Consider the following 22,429-nt stretch of genomic DNA (forward strand, 5'->3'; position numbering starts at 1 on the left):
AGGCTGACAGGGGATCCCGAGATCCCCTGGTTTTCCCTGTTTTTTAACAGAAGGCAATACGCTCCTTCCTTTCATTCCTGTAGTACTCTACCTCTATTCTCTCTACGGGAGAAGGAAAGGTTTTCTTGGGAGAGGAGTCTGACCTTAATGAAGAATGAGCATCTTTTGTTTCCTCTATACTTCAACTGAGTGAAAGGATTTAATCCTAATCTGCCATGTGCTTCAGAAATGGGTTTCTGATTGCTTGTTGGAAGGAGTAATTAATCGGAGAAGTGAGAAGGCGATGGTATGATTACCTTGGATCGGATGGAACATCTTAAGGAATTAAAAGATAAAATCGCCCTTTCTTCTCAGCATAATCTCTGTCTCTATTAGCAAAGCTGCAGTTTGGCTTTATCAGATCCTGTCTCTGTTGATCGGATTCATTTCCTGTCCCTTTCACAGGAGACCGAGCGGTTTGAGTCTGGCCTTCGGATTCTGGTTTCAAGGCAAAATTCTGGCTTTTTGCCTTCATTCTGTATGCTTATTGAAGTGAGCGAAGAGCTCCTCCAGCGATCAGTGGACCAAATTCTTCTCTAGCGGTTTGTTTTCATGGAGATGTTGGGCTTCAGGTGTGTTTTCAACATCTACAGTGCCTGATGCTGAAGGTTTCTGCAAGCAGTAATGCTGTTTTCAGTGGGAGATTCCGCATGGGGAGTGTGACGTGTGAGAATGAATTGCTGGAACAGGCAGTTGTGGGTCTTGTGGGGTGCGAGGGTTGTTCTCGGGCTGCACTAAGGTAGGTTCACTCTTGTCCAGAGTCCCAGAGGCTCTTGACTGACAGAGGCTAGGGGACCAATCCCAGAAACCTCTCTCAAGGCTCTGTACTCTTTCTGAAATACAAAGCCAGAACATGGATAGAAAATTAAGTTCCTGCATTTATGTTTAACTCTCCTGAACATGGGTGTGTTGAAACCAGAGTGCTGTGTGGCAGCATGTGGGATTGTTTCCCTTTCCTGTAGAGGATGGGGATTTACCTTGCAGGCATAAAATGCACTTCCCATTACTCCATATGGAGTCGCTGTTATTACGTTGTCAGAGCAGCTGCAGACCCAATTCCTGGTCTTTTCAAGCTGTGTCTTTATTACTAATGCAAGAGTCTTTGTGCAGATTCAACCTCACCACCGCATTTTATCATAGCCCTGAAAACAGCTGAGGCTCCGCTTGCAGATGTGCTGCCATAGGCTGCATCCCAAGCCCTGGTGTTCCTCATCCTTGGTATGACCACGAGGAAAGCTGGCACCGTGTTTGAAATAATGGCACAAACAATTGCTTCTCAAAAGATTGTCTATGGGAGTAGCTAAAACCAGAAAGACTTTATTGTGCGAACCTTTCCCTGTCCAAATAGTTGTCTTTGAAGTTACTGATTATTTGCGTGAGTCAAGTAAAAAAAAAAAAGTGTGTTACTGCTTCTCTGCATTGTCTTTGTTTATCATTAACCTTCTGTGCTGCATGATAACCTTGATTTCCTTCAGTCTGGTAACTAGGTACTGTTCTTTACCCTTTTTTATGGGCCCTTGTCCTGAAAAGGTGTGCGCGTGACTGACTGCAAACTTCAAATTTAATTTCTTACATGTGGATTTCCAAATTTAGAAAATTAGAAACCTGAATTTTGATACTCACTTTTTTGGCTATATATTTAATTTTAAGAAATAAGGAGTTATTTTCCCACAAAGTATTGTATATACCCAACTGTTAACAGCGCTGTTCAGCTACAGCTGCTCTAAATTCCACTTGGGTCTGCGTTCAGAACAAAATCCCTGTGCCTTGCCTAGGGTTTTGTGTTGGGTAAACGCTTCTTACATCTAGATCCATCCAGAAGGAAGCACCAGGCACAGGATGGGATTCAGGCCAATTCAGTCTGGTGTCTGGAAACCTGTTGCTGTGTCTTGCAGTTGTTTCACTCAATATGTCGAGGTGAACAGATCCTTAGGTTGGCATATACCCATGAGGGCTTTCTTCTGGGGAGTGTGCCGAATCTGGGAGTCTGCTTTGTTGCTCGTGTCCATCTTGACTGGGAAGGTATTCCGCGTGGCAAGCAAGTACTCATGTGCCTCGCTGAGGGTAGGAGGGATGGCTGAGGCAGAGAAACTTGCAGACAAGCTATATTGCCAAGACTGACAAATTTTGTGTCATTCCTCTACCACGTTTGAGAAATTATATTGCTCCTGGCAAAAGGTGGTTTTTGGATGTACATCTGTACCTAGTGGAGAGCTGTTCCCCTTTTTGAATTTGAGCCCAGGTGACTCAGATCCAGCTGTCCCCTTTTCTGATGGAAAGATGGAGAACAAAATGTTTCGGTCATTTGAAGCAATCTGTCATATTGTGCATTCCCGGGATGCTTTTCTTGGTTGTGGGAACAGACAGAACCATTCATCCCAGTATGAAAAGATTGCAGGGAGAATCTAGCAGAGATCTAGAAAAATCCTTGTAATCTGCATCATCTTGGAAAAGGAAGGAAAACAAAAGCAGCCAAGCTACTGGTCCCGGAGTATCCACGGGGGCAGATGGGCTTCTTTTTACAGCGTGTCTGGAGAAAGTCACATTTCCACGAAGTTTTACAGGAGGGCAAAGCTTACAGCTTGTGCAGGTACTACAGGGAGTAGGAAAGAGAAAATAGCTTATCTGTTTCTTATGCCGCGTGCGGCATCGTATTTGCCGGCGTTCAGCATCTGCTGGAGACGGGTTTTTCAGAGGGGCCCTGTTCATAGAGCCTGCTGGGATGCCGAGGGCACAGCGCCGGAGCCCAGGGCGAGCTGTTCTCTCCAGTGGAGCAGGGCAGGGCCCTGTGGAGGTGCTGGCCTACGTCCCAGCCCGGGGATATTTCTGCAGCGCAAAAGCTGCGTCCCTCGCTTGGATGGTAACGTGGACATGGATGGCTTGGGGCAGCGCTGCTCCGGGCGGGGAAGAGGACCTGACGGTGTAACTGGGAAGAGCTCGGTGCCCGGCGTGCAGAGCTTCCTGAAAATACGCTCGTGTATTTTTATGTTGAAGTGGGTGCGAACCTAGTGACAGAGAAGGAGTATCTGTCCCTAGCAGCAGGCGAAGACTTCTTAAAAAAATATCCCAGATGTTTATTTTTGTGTATATATTTCTAACAAGCGGCGCTTGTAGTAAAACTTACTCAAGTTCACCCGCATGGCCCTGTGTGATAACGAGCGTGTAGGTACCTGCTACGGCAGTCGTCCCTGTTGCCTGGCCTTGGTCAGCCTGCGGCTTGTGGAGGTGAGAATGGTCGCTGGATACGTGAGCGAGCCCCCGTCAGACCTCCCTGCGGACGGTCGTGCCGCGAGCGCCGCTGGGCAGGGGGGCCTGCCTGGCACTGGTGGCCCTTCAGAGGCTTCTGAGTCTGCTGTGTGGCGTGGAGACCCCCGAGAGTGTGGCTGCGACCTACTCGTGGTGATTGTATTTTGGGGTAAAAGCAGCGATCTGTTCGGAGGGTGGCTTAATTAGCAGCCTGTGGAGTTCATTTGTTTTTCAGCATTAGTATGTTGAAAGCAAATGTGTTTGCATCAAGGTTTCTGGCAGAGATCTTTATGCAGTGGGAATGCGCTTCCTCTTAATTCTCTCTCCCCATGTAAAAATAAAATCCAGTCACCCTGAGAAGGAGCGGAGTATCACGATAACCTGTGACTTGTGTGGCCAGCTGATCTTCAGGAATGAGTGGTGGAGGGAGAATGAAGTTCCCTGTTTCTTCGTAGGTGAGCAGCAAAATAGAGGAACAGACTGAATTCTCTGTCTCCCTAAGGTTTATGTGGTTCTGGATGCAAAGTTAGGGATCCAGAGACCCCCTCTAACAGAGGCCTGAAAAACTGCAAGATATTTTTATTCTTCCGGCACCCTTTCCTGCCTAAATTCTTCTCTACTACTGCTTTATCCTTCCCCTGTGTCCTTTTGTCCTTCCTCCATCCACATTCCTGGTTGTGGATTCATGTTTCATCTGGAAGAACCAGCATCCTCAGCTTGCTTAATGGCAAGTACAGCATCAAACCGAAAGGTAGGACCGGGTGATGAGATTTGTAAATCCAGGAGTAAGGTCATATTGTGAGGAGAGCGAACCTTCAGGTCGAAGGTGATGGGGATGGGGCGAGATCTCTTGATAGAGCACATCACCAGCAGAAGTGGGAGAAATGAAGTTGCTCTGTAAAACGAAAGCTAGCCCTGGGCAAAATGTGCCATATGAGATGGAGTGGGTGGGTGGGAGATGTCTGATGGCTTGACAGATAGGAGGAATCGGGTTGATCAGTGTTTCTCACCTCCAGATTCTGTTACTTGTCTCCCTGTTTTATGCTAAACAGAGCTGGAAATGGCAACCTGTTGTCTAGCTCTGAGAGCATCTGGTCCTCGCTGGCTCTGTTGCAGGAAGGCTGTTTTCTCTCTTCCTTAACAAGAACTGCTTGCTCCTGTCCATCGTTCGTGCTGTTGGTGGTGTGATCTGAGCATCCCACTTCTCATCAACAGCCCTGACTTCTGTGTAAGCTAAATACTCCCCAGTTGGTGCTGTCTGCAGGTGTCTGAAGCCACCCCAGGTGTTGAACAACCTTTGTGGGGGATGTAGGGAAGAGACGGGGCTTGATCCTGTGGGTTTTCACTCGGGCTCCCTCCCCAGGCTGTCTCCAAGTCCTCCTTTCTTTGTCTCTCTAAGCTGGGGTGGGATGACTGACGCACTGCTGAAACACTCTTTGGTGTCTCAGGTATTTGTGAGCCCTCAGGAATACAGTTCTGGAATTCTCCTTGTGGTTTTTCCTTCTCTGTGTCTGCAGACTTGATGATCTTAAGGGTCTTTTCCAACCTGAGCGATTCTGTGCTTGCAGCTTTTCCTGGAGCCCTGCCAGCCCTCCCCTCGCTCTGACCTAGCCTCTGTAGAAATCCTTACTCATGCCTTAATCACTTCCCATCCCCGCTATTGCAGTTCTCCCCTTGCAGCATCTGTAACCCTTTGCTACGTTAATTCTCCGGCGTGCTGCCTGCAGCAGGCTGCCTGCTTCCTTGGCCCAGGAGGCAGCTCTGGGTGTCCCCCGGCTTCTGGCTGGTCCTTGGTTTGCTCTTCTTGCAATTCCCTTTGCCTTTATGTTGGTGTCATGCCTGGCTCACTCTGCTGCTATCTTTTTCCCTCCCTATCCCAGCCTGCTTAGCCAGCCAGCCTTAGCTTCCTTTTGGCTGACATCAATTTTTTTATTGTTTTTCTTTATCCATTAGGAATGGTTTTGCAGTTTTTTAAAGCAACTTAGTCATTTCCTTTATTTTTCTTTTCTTGTCATAAAATGTTTTACTTGGAGCTGTGTGCTTGTTAATGCAACATCCTTGCAAGGAATTTTGAGGTTTTATTCCATTTGCCTACTAGGAAGAGAATGGCATAAGAAAGGGTTATGTCACTTCACCAATGAGTAGTTGGTAGAATCATGCTTGTTTCAGGAAGGGGGTTTTTGTTTTTCAATCTTACTGCAAATCCACGGGGTCAGATGCCCTTTTTCTGTAACGAGGTTTTGGATTTGTTCTTAAAGAAAGGAGCGGAAAGTGCCATCTCAGACACTGGCCTCTTCCTTCCTCCGGTCAATTTGGAGAGGCTGCCCTGAAATCTTGTGAAAATGGGGGCTATGCACCAAAGGTCTAGTGCTGAGGGTTGCTAGTGTGCCTTTAGTAAGGGCTCCGACAGCAGAAACGGGGTCTTGGCAGATGCGTGAACTGAGACTTTAGAACTTGAAACCAGTCAACAATTTCAGTCACCCACATCCCAAGGCTGAATTTGGATTCTTGTTTGGTAGTTCTAGGAGGTTTCAGCTTTGGTCAGGACTCCAGGGTATAAAGTGAGACTGCAAGGCTAAAGAGAAGAATGTAACATTGAGATGGGAGAAGGAGGAAATGATCATCTTTGTTTTTTAGGAGAAGGCATGAAAGATCCTGACTCTCCTAGGGATGTGAGGAGGGAGCTGGGCACTGCTTTCTGGGAGCCTGTTTGGTGCTCTCCCACCCATTCTCTGACTTCTTTGTGCTCTTCTGTCCCAGGTCTGTGACAATGGAAGAAGAGGTCCATCATCAAGGAGCCTGAACGGTGGTACCAGGACAGCTCTTTGAGGCACGGGCTATACGAGCCTGAGATACAGGAGACGGCAAACATGCTGAAGCCAAGTGGACTTAAAATCCCCGGCAGGGCTGGGAAGCACTCCAGCCCAGTGGGACGGGCATCAGGGACCACCACAGCTGCTGTCACCACTGGTTCAAAAGAAGGTAAGGACTTGATTTGGCAGGGGCATGAGCTGACCCAGGTGACTACCTGGCCTAAAGGCAAAGGCCTAGAGGTGCAAGCGTTCAGTAGGATGTGAAATTTCCCGTCTGTACGTAGTCTGATCACGGGCATGGATCAAAACAAGTGTCACGGGGTGAGTAAATGGCCTCTCTCTCCCAACTAATGCACAGACCAGGCAGGTTGTGGAGTGGGTGGGAGACAGATGGATCCTCTGGTGTTTAGGGCTGAGGGAGGTGCTGCCTCCCATCTCGCTTGTGTGCGTATGCGTACCTGTACAGACACTAACATTTGAAGAGCTGGTAATAATTAGGCAGATGGGAACCACACCCATGACCTTGTTAAACACTGTCCTATAGCCATTGCTTCTGGCATGTGATAATGCAAGAGTAAGAACTGGGCACTTAAGGTGATTTGTCCCATGCTGATTACCCCAGATTACTGCCTTTGTTTGAACAGAATCGTTTGAAGCAGTGGGATTTGGATAGTGACTTATCTAGACATACATACACATGCTTCACTGTCCATAGATCTATATCCAGTAAATACATAACTATACAGACTGCTATTATGTGGTATAATTAACACTTCAAAAGTGTTTGAGTTGTGTTTTGCTTAGGATTAATTTTTCCAGCTGCTCTGACTGCTGGGTTGATTTTTTTTTTTTTTTATTCGGTATAATTTAGCAAATATTCAAGGTGCAAGTTTTGTATGTAATGTTTTTTGTTTCACTTTGTTAAAAAAATGCTTTTTTTCTTGGTTCTGGGGAAGAACGTCAGGATGGTATGTAACGTATCAATCACTTGTACATTCAGTATATTACACTTTGATTTGAGAATGTGGTTGGTTGCTTCTTGAGATCTGTCAAACTCTTGTCCCATAATTCATGCCCACATGACTGGTTACTTTGCTATATGTTTCAGATGCAACAGTACATAGCGTTTGGCAGAAGCAGGAAAGCCTTGTACCTGTCAGGCAGCATTTTTAGTGTAGAGGATAATATTGGACAGAACTTGCTTTAGCATGCTATGACAAATTAGTCTGTGATAATGACATTGCAAAAATGAAGGTCACCGGACAATGCTCTCTCTTGTCAGAGGAATGCAGAAGCGTTAGTTAAACAAAAAAACCCATCTCTGTGACGTTTCTGTTGTGCTGGGGCATGTGTCCTTGTTCCACGAACACCCTCCATTAAGAGGGCGGTTCAGGCACAACCTCGGCACGGGACGTCCGCACCAAGCCCCCGCTCGCCGCTGAGCAGCCCTGGCTCTGCTCCCTTACCACGCATCACACAGCTCTGCTTCGCTCACGGGCTTCTTCAGCTGAGCTTTCTCTTCTTTCAGCGACTGGTACTGTATGTATCGTCTCTCCCACTCTGTAAATTCTTTCCTTGAACAGTACTGTAAAAGCCATAGCTGTAACTTGGTTTTTTGCACGCGTGCAAGGTCTTGTTTGAGGAGCCAGTCACTGCACGCGATCACGGGCCGAGTTCCAGATCCTTCGGTGTAATACAGCATTGTCGGGAGTGCAGCGGCTGTGCTGCTCCTCAGCTGAGGATTTGGCCTGAGATGTAGAGATAAACATTTGCCCTTTCCTGTGTTTGAGTGGGGTTTAATATTAGACAGAATAATTTCTTAATTTAGTATCGAAATCAAAGATGCTGAAGTCTCATATCTGTTCGCTAAAGGGAAGCGCCAGCTGGCAAAGGAAATTCTTAGGATAAGGTTTATAGGTTTAGCTGTTTATTTTGAAGTTATTCCCCAGCCTCGTTTCTGTATTTCCCCCTTGTTTCTCCTAGCACCTAGCTGTGACTGAGAAATGAACTCGAAGGACTCCAGTGAAGTGGCTATTTAGCTACCAGTTGTGAATCTCTCAAGGCGCTTCATGCTGGGTTTATAATCGTGTTGCGTGGAGTTATTTTCTGTTGACCTTTTTTTTTACCCCTTAAAAAACCAAAAAACAAAACAAACAAAAAAACCCCACAACCCAAAAGGAGGGAAAAGACCCAAGGCCTGTCTTCGCCTCGGAGGCTTCGCCCAGAGGCATCTCAGCGAATGCAGTTGGCGCGTGTGGTGCGGCATGAAAGAGTTGGTCAGTGCCGATGGTCGGCACCGGGGCCCGATGCAGCCTTTCAGCTGAACGCAGCGCTTGTTTGCTGGGGCTTCGTTGTGCCGCGTTCAGCCGCAGCCGTCTGTCGCTGCGATAGATGTGCAGCAAAGCCGGCCGAGCGCGGGCAGAATCTGCAGCAAACGGCGTTTGACCTTTGCCTGAGAATTTCTAAAAGGGGTTTTATTCCTGGAAGAATGTGCGCATGGAGAAGGGGAGAAGTCTCGGGAGGGTGGGCTGGTACTGTGCTGGGAGCTGCGCTGCTGCTCCTCTGCCGCTCGGGATGGTGCGGGGGCTTCGCGGGAGCCAGGGAGCTGCCGGAGCAGTCACGGCACTGAGCCGTTCCAGCCTGGGAGGTGAGAACGGAGCACAGCGGGGCTGTTTACCAGCCTGTGCCAGGTGGGTAGCTGCGACAGGGCTTGTAGCATCATCTTTGATGTCATCCTTCGCATCATCTACTTGCTTTGCGTCCTGCACAAGAGCTATGGCCGTGTCTGTGTGTGGTCTGTACCTGTTCTTCCTCCTGCAAATCTCTCAAAGGCCTGGCCAGCACCTTGCTGCCTGCTGCTCCTCTCCTTGCCAATGATAACCCGAAGCAGTGTGTGAAGTGTGCCTCCCAAAATCCTGGTGACTTGTCTGTGTGCCCCTCTCTGAGAGCGGCAGCATCTGTGCTGGCTGTGGGGCCCAGCCGCAGCACAGACAATCGTGAGATTCAGCCTTTGGCAGGGAAAAACTAAGAGAGAATACTCTTCTTTCCCCCCCCCCTCCATTAAAGTGGTTTAATTCTATTTCAGAGCCAAGCGTCCACATCACTAAAATCCTAACCACAGCAGGCACTGACGTAAACTTTGAGGGTGCCTGCAGCCAAAGGATCTGGTGGTAAATGGCCACGGAGACTGGATTTCATTACCTTTCCTGGGATTAATCAGGCCTGGGCCACAGGAGGGTGACGGATCCGTGCCCCATTCTCACTCTTCTATCTTGCTAACCTGCATCACTCAACTTCTGGCCTCTAAGTGCGTCGCTGCCGTTAATTCACGGCAGTACTGGTAACGCAGCTGTATCGAGAGGGGGTAGCTACGTGCCAGCCTGAGGGCTGTTCGATCTGGTGTGCAGTCAGCGCTGGGTGCTTTCCCAGTGTCACGGCATCGGAGCCTTTCTGACGGACAGAGGGACAAGGGCAGAGATGGAGAGGCTGAGAACAGTTTTCTTGTGTGTGCTTAATGTGAATGCTGCAAAGGGCTTTTTCTGCTTTTCTCCCCTCTTCGGGCACTGTCCAGGAAAGTGCCTTCATGTGATGTACTGGGTGCCTGCTGGGAAGGAAAGATCCTCTAAAGATACCAAGCTTTACGTCAGGTCTTAAAGCTGCGTGAAGGAGGCTTGAGGCACTTGAGAAGCCCTGCAGAAACGACGAGCTCTGCTCTGTGCTGTCTTTGGACGCTTGTGTGAGCTTTGTGAACCGGGTCTGTGCACTGAGGGTGCTTCTGGGACACCATCAGGGTTTGCCTGACTCCAGGGGGATCTGAGTGTACTGGATGTTTATGAACTCAGGTGTTGCCTCCAACACTTACCTGCATCTTGCCAGAAACGGCAGAAGAGACTTCTGTATTTTTGTAGGCGTTTGGTGAACCACCTAAGCCCTGCAGCTTGATGGAATAAAACCAGTGTGCTTTGGATTGCAAACTACAGAGCTGCAACATTGATCTCTATGAATTTTCTACCTTGCGAGAAGACAGAAGTCTCAAAAACTTGAAATATAGTTGCAAAAGAAAACCATAAATCTAATAAAGTGCAGAATTAAACTGTAACAATGTACAGTCTGTTGGCTCTGGTAGCCTGGGGCTGGCTCGGAAAGACCCTACATCAAGGTTATATCTTCCAGATTGGGTGTCAAGAGAAGGTGCTCATTCTCCAGTTGTACCTGAGAGTTGTCATGGAGCCATTAGATGCGAGTGAATTTTGAAAAGCTTCACACTTTCTTCTTCCTACCTTCCCATAAGCTGATCAGTCTTGTTTGCAAAAGTGCAAGTAGATGTGTTTTCCTTTATTCTTAGTCTGGAATACACAAAGATGCTTTGATTTAGTCTTTCTCTTTTCACTGGCACTCTTTATATTCTTTTGTAGAAAGTCAAGTGTCTGTCATCCATCTCTCATCTTTCTTCCTCTCCCAGGTAGTGGAGGTGTATCCGGTTAAACACTTCCATCTGCTCTTGACAACTCACACCCTAGGTAACAGAACAGAGGATTGATGCAGATGTCAGATGCTGTATGTGCATGTATATATAATTTCACAGTTCATGGCTATAGATTTCTATAGAGACCAAATATGATGCAGTCGTAGCATGTGTGACAAGCTGGCTCAGTATAGCACTTATTTTTCCTGAAAACTTAGTTGGAGCCCCTGTTCCCTACCAGCTCACGGAGTGTCCTCTTTGAACTTTCCTAGAGCAAAGAGTTGTTGTGCTTCCTACCTGAGCTGGCATGTTCAAAGACCTGGGAGGTATAAGGGTGTTTTGTGGTGGTATTCTGGGTTAAGTGCATTGGCTTGTTGTGGGTGGGGGCTTTTTTTTTTTTTACTTTATGAAGGAGAGCTGAAATGGTAATTTCCACTGAAAGTCAGTGGGAGACTGGCACCTGACGTGGATTCTTGGAAAACATTAGCCTCGATGAGTGGTGTCCACGCTGACTATCTGCCTCCCTTCTCTCCCATAAAGCTGGAACAATGGAAAAAATAAGCTCTGCTGCTCTGTGGTAACTATTTTCCTTAAAACCAGACTGAAAATTCATCTCTTGCTGTCTCGGGAGAGGATTTCCCACAAATGCGTTGGCTTATTTCCCATGCTTCAAGTAAAGAAAGTTACTGCTCTCAAGCCCATGTGCAAGCGAGGTTGCTGTGCAAAAGGTGTGGGTCACTGGTGAAGGGCTCAAAATAACGTTTGGATTTCTTCTTACTTACAAAGCTTGTATGTCTTTGGTTTCTTTCCCACACTCCTCCTGGAAAAGCCTGCTTTTGCCTGCAGTTGCAAGATGGAGAGAGAATGGAAGCTGTGATGGATGGGTCCACACAGCCCTCCCAGCTGGTGGAACAGGTGAAAGCCGCTGGGAAGGGAAGCGTTCCCATCCCAGAGTGGTTTTGTCTGCTCAGAGCAGCATTAGAGTAACTCGGTTAGAGGAGAAGGTCTTGCCTTTCATGCTGCAGTTTGCTGTCAGCTGGCTCTGGCGTTCATTTGCAGTGCTTTTTATGGTTCTTGAATCTCCTCTTCAATTAAAGAATTCTGGCAAAAGAGGGAGGAGGGGGGGAAAAGGAAAATTAGTATTTGCAGATGGAGCTGGGCAACAATGGGACTTCAGCGCTGGAGGCAAAAAAGCGCAAACCTCTTATATTTTCTGTGAGGCTTAACCACACCCAGTCTGAATCCAGTCTAGATCTTGAATTTTACAGATGGATCCTGTCTTTCTGAATGGGCAGGTGCAAGTATCTGTGACCTGAACATCATGTTTAGGCATGGCTATGAGTATCAAAACTGGTTTTCAGCGGGTGCCCAGTTTTATTGCCAAACTATACTTTGATAGCTAAACTGTACAGCATTGCCAGGAGCCTGGGAATGCTTTCTCACTTTCAAATAAGCGTACATATGTTATTTTTCATGAAAAATAAATCCACAGGACTATTAGTATTTGCTGGCATAATGGCCATTTTCACAAACACTGTACGACGCTTTTGTTGACTACGAATAAAAGCGAAGCGGGCTGGTGCGCTCACAGGGCCATTAAAGAGCGCTAGAGATGGCTGGCTCCATAGGGTGCTTAAACTAAGTAAGTTTTAATGAGGGTTTTATCAGCCTGAGCTGGGCTAGTTACTGGGGTAGGTAGTTGGGCTCGGTTTCTGGCTGCCGGTGAGCTGAGGCTGGTTACCTCCCGAGGGGCCGAGCTTGGCGGGGTTTGCTGGGTGCAGTCGCTGGGGTTGCGTTAGGTGGGATGTGTGATCAGAGCTGTCGCTCCAGCCTGAACGTGGTCGATCGCTCCTGGCATCGGAGAAGGAGGAGAAGAGGCAGACAGAGGGCTGGACAGGCCGGACTCTGTGGGTTACATCCCAGGTCCCTCTTTGCATTGAAAGGAGGTTTCCTTTGAAAACTGTGTGGCATAATCTTTTTATCAGGGTTGAATCTGGTTTTGAGCCTCCCGTGGGGGGAGGGAGGGAGTTACCTTGTTTTCCGATTTGTTTTCTGGAAATGCAGTTACTGTCTGAGGGCTGCTTCTAGTTCCAGAGGCTCAGCAGTTCCGTATGGATAAGCCTCTCTGCATATATCCAGGCCCCGTCATTAATGAGCTATACCTGCACGGATTCTGCTGGATGAGTCTAAATCTCACCAGCACCGTAACTCTTTTGTAGGATTAGTGCTCTTGCCTCCCGCAGTGGGAAATCTTCATTGCTTTTTATTTATCTGCAACAGGGTTAACGGCAACATGTTGGTAAACTGACTTGGAAATCAGTTGTTCACCCCTCAAGTTTCTCAGGATTTTATTGGATTAAGTTGGCTTGGATGCATAGCAGTAAGAAGTCACTTCTGTTGCCTCTAGGATTATTTTGCACTAAAACAGAGGGAGAGAAGTTGTCCTTGATGAGGAATTCATGCCTCAGTAATAAGAGTGAGCTTGGGCAGGTTATTCTCAGGTAATCATGGATGTCTTGGCAGTGTCTTAACACAGTCTTTTCTTTAAAGCTGCAAGAAAGGGTGCTGAGGCTATCTGGGTTTGTATCAATCTATTAATTCTCATTCCCAAATAAATATGAAAGACACTGAACCACTGTTTTGTCTGAAACAAAGAAATGGGCTTGTGGTGTCCGGAGCAGCTGATTGACTGGTACAGACACAGGGAGCTAATTCTTGTCTATTCAGAGGCTTTGAGGCTCTTGATTAATATTAACTTGGGGTGTTGTACCCTGGCAAATTGAGAGAAAAGACCCCACATCGTGGGGCCAGAGGCTGCTATTATTTCTAGCAAACATTTGTCTCTGCTGTTTTGCTTCAGGCCTCATGGAGCGATCGGTATTGTCGGCTCTCGTCGGAGCGCTGTCCTCAATTAAATCCATGCTGCAAGCACGAATGGGTATTCCTCGAGTCGGATTAGTGATCGGTGCTGGAAATGTGTCATGGGTGTCTGTGAAGTTTGATTAGGTCTCGCTTTGTCTTAGTGGGTCTGTGTACACAGCATCTTCCGTTCCTGGGGGAATTGGGAGGATGAGGTGCCAACGAGCATGTTTTAAGATCAAATGCCTCTGACCACTACAGTATCAGCAGATTATCTTGTCAATCAGTAGTAAGAGCTATAGTATCCATGTCCACCGAGGCAGCCATCTGTTCAAGGAGTTATCACGTATCTGAAAGAAAACAAGAGCCTGTTTTCAAGGGCTGCACAAGAAAAGCTGCCAAGGAGAGTTGCTGGTTTGCTGATTTAGGATTGATGTACGGCTCAGACAGAGGAGTGAGGCCGGGAGGGGAACTGTGGTGGCTGATGGTCAGTGCAGCTGAGCTGTAGGATCTGTGACAACCAGCGGAGCAGCTTCGCTGAGTGATCGTTAGAGCTTGAGCATGTTCGTTTGTCATTACTGTGGGGTGACTGAAGTGCCCTGCATGTAGGTCACGTCACTCTGTACAAATCCACTCATTCACGGACACTGATGCTCTCGTGAGACCCTGCATATTTGCTTCTAATCCCCCCTGCGTATCCAGAAGCCGAATGCTTTCTGGCATGGCTGTGGACCAACCGTTTGACTATTTGCATGGGGCTTGTATTCAGCTCACACGTCTCCTTCATGAGTCACTCTGCCATCCTGCAGTCTGAAATATGTTTTGTACTGGGGCTTCTCAGGGGGTTTTGGAGGTGGTGGTTCCTGCATCCCTTCTGGTTCCCCCCTTGAAGAGGGAAAGGACCTTTGGCAGCGTTCTTCTCCCAAGGAGAAGCGGTTTGATGCATTCCAAGCAGTATAAAAGGGCATCGAATCAACCTCAGTTTAATCAGCTTTACAGGTGACAACTGGGAGTCTGATTTTAATTGTCTTAATCATTAGATGCTCTTAGAAGGATTTGATATAGTTAATCCTTAACATTCAGCACGCTCATTGTGGAACGAGATGCGAGTGCACGCTGAAGGCGTATGGAGGTCAGACGCCCTCCTGCTCGCTCGCTCTGTAGCTCCTCGCAGACCAGCAGGGAAAGAAAATCTGCTTCCCACAGATGTTCAGCTTATGGTGGTTTGAATATAATGAACCAAATCCTATCCAGCTGGGCTGGTGTAAGTCTGCAGTAACAGCAGTATGCTTGCGGTTACACCTGTTGGAGTAAGGGTGCAGCTTTGGGGGCAGAATCTGCTCCTGCATGTTCTGCCCTGAACAACTGAACCAATTCTGCAAGAGCAGATTAATTGTTAGAGGCCCGAGATGATATTCATTGCAATCAAAAGAAAAGATTCCCTTTGGCACAGATGGATTTGGGATGAGCATCCATAGGATTACAGTGGCATCAGACTGTTGCTGCATAGTATTGGCTCTCGGTTGGATTTAACCATCGCACACTGCCCCTGCATGTGAGCATCCTCCTTGCAAGCAGTTAAGTAGGTGAATTGGTCTCCACAAAAGCCTTAAAATATTTAGAATGCAGATATTTTTCTCTATTTATTTGGGTTCAGTAGGATATTTACTTATTTATAAAGATGCTTGAAAGTAATATCCCCCTAAAAGAAAGAAATCGATTTTTATGCGGTATTGAGGTCTGTAAGAAAACTCCTTGTATCGCAATACTCACTGTAAAATAATACCAGTTGTCAAAATTGGATTGCCTGTGACTTAAGCAACTCCACTCAGCCCACAGTTGATGGTCTCTACTACAAAATGTGACCGTTTTGGGCAGTGCTGTTTTCCAGCCCAGGAAATGCGTGTCCTGTGTGCTACGTCAGGGTCGTGGATGGCCCCGAGGATGCAGCAGAGCGCTTTACTACGTGGACTTGTTTACAGAATTCTTTGTGAGAAAGGAAATATTTCTGCATGGGCATTGTTAAATGGTTGCAGAGAAAGGCAGCGATGAACTGTTCCACGAGTACGTCTTAAAAACCGAACCTACACCAGGAATTCTGGAATGAATTGGTATGATCTAGCGGGCTGCTCTAGTTTGCAGGGCAGCGTTACGCAGGAGTTAAGGGCTGTGCCAGGCGTTTTCCCAAGCGGCTTTAGGAATTCCTACCAAGCACGCACTGTAAGTCGTTCTCACTTTCTGTAGCTATAAGCCTGCTACGCACATATGGACCCTCTCTGTGGAGGCACTCCGAGTGCTTCACCACCACCTGTGGAGCCTGGGGCTGGCAGGTAGGTCAGTATTACCCGTGTTCACACACAAGACAGCTTGGAGAATGAGGTCTTGCTGCGTGTCATCGTGTGGGTCAGGGATGAAAGTGGGACAGTTACCCTGGCCTTTTTTTGCCTTTTCTGGCCTTTTGCCCTCCTGGTCCTGGGGCAAAAAAGGCCTTCCCTTTTCTTCCCCCTTTCCTCTCTGATGCTGCTTCCCGCAGTCATTTTCATTGACTGAAGTACTGCCCCTGTAAAAATCAGGGTGTTTGTAACTTGGCGGAGGGTGCGCAGTCATTGAGCGTATAGGGCCAGCATCTCAGTCCTGCACTTGGGGTGTGCTTGTCTTATTTCACACTTAAACCTGTGCAGTTGTTTAGGATTCACATCCCTGAAGATGACAGGAGCCTTATATATTGCTGTATAATTTATTTCACAGAATTGCTTATTGCAGAATATTATATGTGGAAGTATTTGCTCAAATAAAAAAAAAAAAAACCACAAACCTGCCAGAAATTAGAAGGGCTTGATGCAAACTTTGAACAAAAAATTTCAGATAATGATAGCATGATGTTGAGAAAGTCCTGACCCCTAAAAGAGGCGTGGGGCCATCATCCTCCCTGATTGACTGCTGTGTGTATTCAGAGGATAAACGCATAAAACTGATCATCTGATGAAGTTCTGAAGAAGTGGCATGAGAGAGAGGGATAGCTCGCATGCGAGCCTTTCAAACCCGTAGGATGCACTGGGGTTGGGAGCACACTGTGTGCTCACGGGTTGCCAGGGTGCCCGGTGGGACCATGTGCTGAGAGTTTTTTGTACAGCTCAACTAGTTAGCTCCCACAGCTTTGTCCATGATCTCTCACTTCACATTTTGGATTTCCCCACCGCCACCACTTCTTTCTTCGCCCACCGTCACCCCTGGAAGGGTATAATGTTTACTTTCTGGTGACCACTGAGACTTACAGCTGTTGGGTTTGAGATAACCTGCTGTGGGTCTCTACGTTCATATCATAGCTCAGATATTTTTTTTAGGGTTGGATTTGGATCGTGGTCATGTTTTTTCTCAATAAAAAAGAGATTAGACATCTGCTGCAAATAGGTGATTTGGATTTTCTGCAAGTAGTGCCTGTTCATGTACAGCTCATTGCATTTTGAATTGGATACTTAGCCGTTTAAGCCAGATATTTGGAATAATGGAAGATGACTCAGTGTTAATCGGCTCTCAAATATCCTTTTTATTAGATTAAGCAAAACAAAAACAGCCCAACAAACTCCGCATTCTGCATAGCATGGATCTGTGTACAATCAGTCTATTGTGTGACTTTCACGGGAGATGTATAGTCTGCGCGATCTGCGCCTGGATGTATGGCTGCAAAAATAAATGGCCAATGAAGTAATGAATCGAGGCTGTGTTTCAGCACAGTGCAACCCTAGGGCTGTGCGCAAGTTTGTTTGGCAACTAAGAGATGTTGTTCTTTACTTCTCCTGCGGTTCCCCTGGGATCCTGGGGATGCTGCAGATGGCCCCTAAAGCGTCCCTCGTTCAGGCAAGTCGGATGGATGATTCAAAGGGCTGGTATACTTGCATTGCAGTCATGTTTCTACTGAGAAGGGAAAAAACCTACATACAAGACAGAAAGCATGGTGCTTGCCTTGCTGCCGATACCATCCCAGTGCTTCAACTGACAGTGGCTTAACTCTCTGCTGTCTTCCAGGATAGCTGGTTACACTGAAAACAAGCCTCTCGGCATGCCGGTAAGGAGCTAGCCAAGCATCCTCCTGCACTATTATATGTCAGGTGTTAAATTTTTTACTTTCTCCCTCAAGACTAGCTGCAGCCAGGGTATGAGAAAGTACCTTTCACAGCTGCAGGCTGTGAGCTCTTGCAAAGAGCAGTTGCTGAGAAGATTTGCCCAACTGCTGCCAGAGGGAAGCAGAGTAAAGTAATACTGGAAACTCAGGAGAAAAAAAAATTGTGCTTGTACCTAGGAAATGTTTCTGAGGTTCAGCGGGTAGAAATGAGAAGTTGTTATCAGTCAAGAGAAAGAGTAGGGGAGATCTTACAGATGTGGTCGATGGCTGTATGTCTAGCCCTTCACAGGGGGAAGACTTCCCAAGCGCCAGCAGAGCACTGGCCACCTGAGCTTGCAACTTCTAGCTGTGCAAATGCACCCCTGGCTTGAACTAAAGGATGCTTTAAGCATGAGCTGGGGGCACATGGGCCTCCAAAATGCTGCTGGTCCTGAGCTGATAGTGCAGCAGGAGCACAGGTAGGAGTGCCACGGCTCACCAGCTGTCGTGCCGGGCCAAGTGCTGCGCTACAGTAGAGCTTATCTGACTTGAATGGGGCAACCAGATCAGCTGAGCGCTGTAAGGATGTGAGAGGTTTATATCATATATAAATTTATATTTTTATATAAATACAAAAATAGATATAATGAAATATATATATCATGCTTGTTATATCGCTGGAGTAAGTACCATGCCCAAAGGCAGTCTGTGCCAAAGTCAGAGTCAAACTAGGCTCTCTCCCTAGCCATTTAACCTTCCTCTCCCCTGGATTGCTAGAGGTACGGCCACTCTGCTTGTGCATGGCTGCTCAGGTTATGTCCCGTGAGTAAATATCCCGAGCTGCGCACACGCAGCAACTTCTCCTGCATCACATTCCCTGTACGGGCTGCTGTTCTTGGAGGTGCTGATCCCCTGGTCTGGCTCCAGTCTGATCATAAAGTACTAATTACTCTCTTGATGGACCAAGCCAGGCTGTTTTTTGGTGCCTTCTCTTACATATTTTACTGGTGGTGAGATAATTCCATCATTTCTGAGTGAGTAAGTCAACGGCCTTTCTGTGTGTAGCTGCTTGAGCAACGCATTGCTTGGCTGCTCATCTCTTTCAGTGAGTGCTGTAGCTGGTTAGGAATGGCACCAGCGTCCATCCGGGTGGGTTTTATGTAGGAATGATGCCTGAGCAAAAAATCCTATGCTTAAAAAGGCTGTAAAGTTTCAAAACCCTACTGCTTGACTGCTTTTCTGATGGAGAGAAAGCGCTATGCTTTGCTTGGCTGCTCTTTACAATGTTTGGTACCCAAGATAAATTTCTCCAGTTCAGAAGGTGTCCTGAGACGACTACTCTCTCTGTGCTAGTGCCAGTGCTCTGCCTGGGAAATCGTTTATAAATGTCTCATTAAAGACCTGTGTCTGCCTCCTTTTCTTTCTTTTTGTCATCGGATCAGCTCACTGAGAGCAGCTGTCTACACTTCCGTAATAGCAGCCCCAAAATCACGCTTGTGCCTTACAAATTCCCACAGCCTAAGAAACCGCAGACAACTGTGCACATATGTATGTGCTGGGGCTTGCAGACATGGTGGGTTTAGACTGAGCTCGTTCCCAAGCTTTTCCGTGCTTCTTTGAGAAGACAAGACCCTAAGAAGTTAGCTTTGTGCTAGATTTGTAAAGAAACAGAACATACGGTGTGACTACAGCGATGCAACCAGAGAGCCGGGGACGCATGTGAGTGCACACTGGTGACTTAAGGGGAGGTTGTGTTACGCGGTGCGTCGCTCGGGCCGCTGGAAGGAAGCTCACCGTGCGGGGTAGGAGCCATCCCGGTAAGTGTATCTCCCCCGGTTGGCGGTGTCGCGCTCGGGGCTGTCTCACAGGTTACCGCCGGCACTGGGCTGCCCCGGGCTGCTTTCTGACGCTTCTTGTTGTCCCTAGGTCTTGTAGTAGTTGCAACGGTCCGGGCAAGGTAACCCAGACTGGGTGTGGGCTGGGGGGACAGCACTTAATGACCCTTTACAGCCAAGGGCTTGTTTAAATGGAAAACTATATCCTCTAGTTAGAACAACCTATGGTGAATAAAGTGAGCAATGCTTCCAAGTGGAATATTCTCTAGTTGAAGTGATTTTATGACTTATTTACAGAAGAGTGAAGCCTGTATTATTCTGTAATACACCAGGACTTACTTAAGCGTAGTCCTAGTTTTCCAAACGTGTCTGTGACTTATTTCTAGAGGCAGAGGGTGGCAGAAGCTGGGGAGGAAGGCGTGGGAGCTCTGTTCTTTTTGTCAAACCTGAAACACCCTGAAAAGTCTGGGATTTTGGTTTTCATTCTTTTCTGGGAAAAAAGGGTGCTGCTCCAGAGGTGTGATAGCTGGGCCCTGTTTTCAGACCAGAAAACATTGAATAGCGTATTGAAACGTGAATGTTGAAAGAATATACTTACGATCTTAAAAATAATAATTATATAAAAATTAAGACTGTAATCTTGAGATTAATGGATCCATCCATATGCTGCAAGCTAATTATCCCTCAGTGAAAGAAACCTTGTGCATTTTCTACTAGTCACTTGCCTCCCTGGTGCCCTGTGCTGCCAAAACCTGTCTGCTTTGCATATTTTGTTGAATACCCTTGTTTATTTGAAAAACTTAAAATCCTCACACATGACAAAGATGCATCTTTGCTGTTTGTTTCCTTGAAGAGTTATACTGGATCTGATCTAGCATAGCCGGTAAACCCCAGGGTCCTCCATCCCTCCCATCTCCAGCGGGCACCAAGAATGCACGTCTCGCCTGTGGCAGAGCAGATTTCGTACCAGTCAGGCTCTTGAATGAGACCTTTATAAGAACTCCTTTGTTCAGTACGACTGAGGTTCAGTGCTCTTCCCAGCTGCCCTTGTGAAGACAAATATCTGCCTCAACGGGCATCTCCTTGCATCCAGGGCAAAGCAACTGTGCCGTGGTCCTCACTCGATTTTGCTTGCTCATTCGTAATTCCTGTTCGCTTTCTTACTGTCCTCTTTTCCTTCCTCCTCATCACAGGTTTCTCCTAGGTCTGTCTCCTCCCTTCAAAGGAGCTAAAGCCAGCGATGCTGAAGTTGTATCAGATCTTAATGCCCACGCCATGGGGGTTATTCCAGGGAACAGTAGGGGCAATAGATTTCCAGGGTGCCAGATGCAGAGCTCGTCTCCATGCCAGATTACAGCCCCAACTTTTCAGCTTTGAACTTGCAGAGCGTTCAGTTGTTGTTTCCAAATCGGCCATAAATCTCTCGGGCTGCTTCCTCCCACAGCGTGCTGCCAGGCATTCGGCTATCGCCTGCAAAGCATTGCTTTCTCTCACAGTCACCTCTTCGCTCTCTATGACTGCCTTATCCTGCAGCTTGCAAGGGCCATGATAAATCTTGAAGAAAACAGCTGCTTCGTTGCTGTGCTCCATAATTTGAATTTGGGTGCAGCAGAGTGGGCTGGCTTTCACTTGATAGCCAGCAGCGTCATGTTTCTGTAACCCAAGCTGCTTTGAGAAGCTCCGATCCCTGTGTGGGAACCTGGAAAGCACATGTGGTGAGGCCTCGCCATCACCGAGCGCTGTGAAGGCAGCCAGCCCGCCTCCCACGGGAGTCCCCGTCAGCCTGCATGGCGGCCGCTGGTGCTGCCGAGCGAAGCCCCATCTCCCTGCCTGCCCAGGTGGCAGCTCCTGGAGGTGCAGCAGGTTGTCCCTCCTTGGCTCTTGCCTGGTGGACCAGCTACTGTAGTCGATGGGGATGCTTTGGACTGTCCTTCTTCGCCGTCTCCCCCCTCCCGTAGGGGAAGCTCTCATCAGCTCTGCTCTCCATCAGTTAGTGCTTTTCTGTAGTGTTATGCTCGCAGGTGAAATGCATTGCAGACCTGGAGAGGCTTGCAGTAATTGCGGTGTAAAAGCACGGGTAAAAAACCGGGGAGCTGGGAGCTGGTAGGTACTTGGTTGTAAAGACAACACGCTGCTGTTCTACACCTCCGGCTCGCAGTGGAGGGTGGTGGTCTGTTGAATGGGAAGGTGTCATCCACCGCAGACGTTTGGGTGCCCCGAGCACAGGCTGCAGCTTGCGCAGGGGCGGTGTCTGCCGTCCCAGCTGAGAGCACATCCCCACGCCATCGCCTGAGCATTGAACCAAGCAGCGAGCCAGGCTGCTCTCATGCCTCTTAGGCTCTTACCTAATCCTTTGTGGCCGTAAAAACATTCATTATTCCTTTTAGCTGTCACCTCTGTGGCCAGCAGTGGGGTTTTCCAGCTGACAAAATCTGTCTTGGCTTCAAATGAGCGTTGCAAGGCCGTCCTAAAGCCCTGCCGAAAAAACACAAAGCCTTTTGACTAGTTCGTTGGGTCGCAGGACTGCGCGTCGGGAGATGCTCAGGAGCTGCAGGGCATGCCGTCGTAGTGCCGTCGGAAGCGCGGGCCAGGGAGCTGAGGGTGTGGTGTCATCAGGTCTAGAGACAGCGATGCTTCTGCCAGGCTGGAGCAGCTTTTCTTGCCAGCTAGTGGATGAGAAGCTTATTGACTGCTGCGGGGAGGGAATGCAGCCCGGCAGTGGACAGGCACTTCTGTGCTGTGTGTCAGGCTGTCTTGTGTTGGGATGGGATTTGAGGGTAAAAACCTCTGAAAATTAAAATGGAGAAGGAAAAACACCTTTCCTAGGGGCACTGTAAAGCTCTTCTGTAAATATCACACGTTTTCTCATTTCTTCCTCCCTTCTTCCTGGCATGAAATGCTACTCTGGCATATCTTTTTTTTTTTTTCTCTTTCTTTCTCCCTGTCTTTCTTCTAAATCTAGTGTGCCTCCATTTTATCAATTAACTGCTGGTCTCCTGATTCCCATGGCAACACAAACAGGCTGTGGCATTTCTGATTCCTTTGGCAGTCGGCATGCCTGGCATGTGTC

At 47.7% G+C, this 22,429-nt stretch overlaps 1 protein-coding gene across 1 annotated transcript in view; it reads left to right on the top strand.

The window, feature by feature from the left end:
• Positions 1-6,155: 6,155 nt before the first annotated feature.
• Positions 6,156-22,429, top strand: part of CLIP2 (CAP-Gly domain containing linker protein 2) — a gene marked incomplete at its 5' end in the record, with an annotated part of 61,527 nt that continues 45,253 nt past the window's right edge. The window contains one exon of the mRNA XM_082008793.1: positions 6,156-6,267. Within this exon, the coding sequence (XP_081864919.1) occupies positions 6,156-6,267 (112 nt within the window). The remainder of the gene's footprint in view (positions 6,268-22,429) is intronic.

Source organism: Phaethon aethereus, assembly GCF_964289735.1.
Source record: "Phaethon aethereus genome assembly, chromosome: 19".
NCBI lineage: Eukaryota > Metazoa > Chordata > Aves > Phaethontiformes > Phaethontidae > Phaethon > Phaethon aethereus.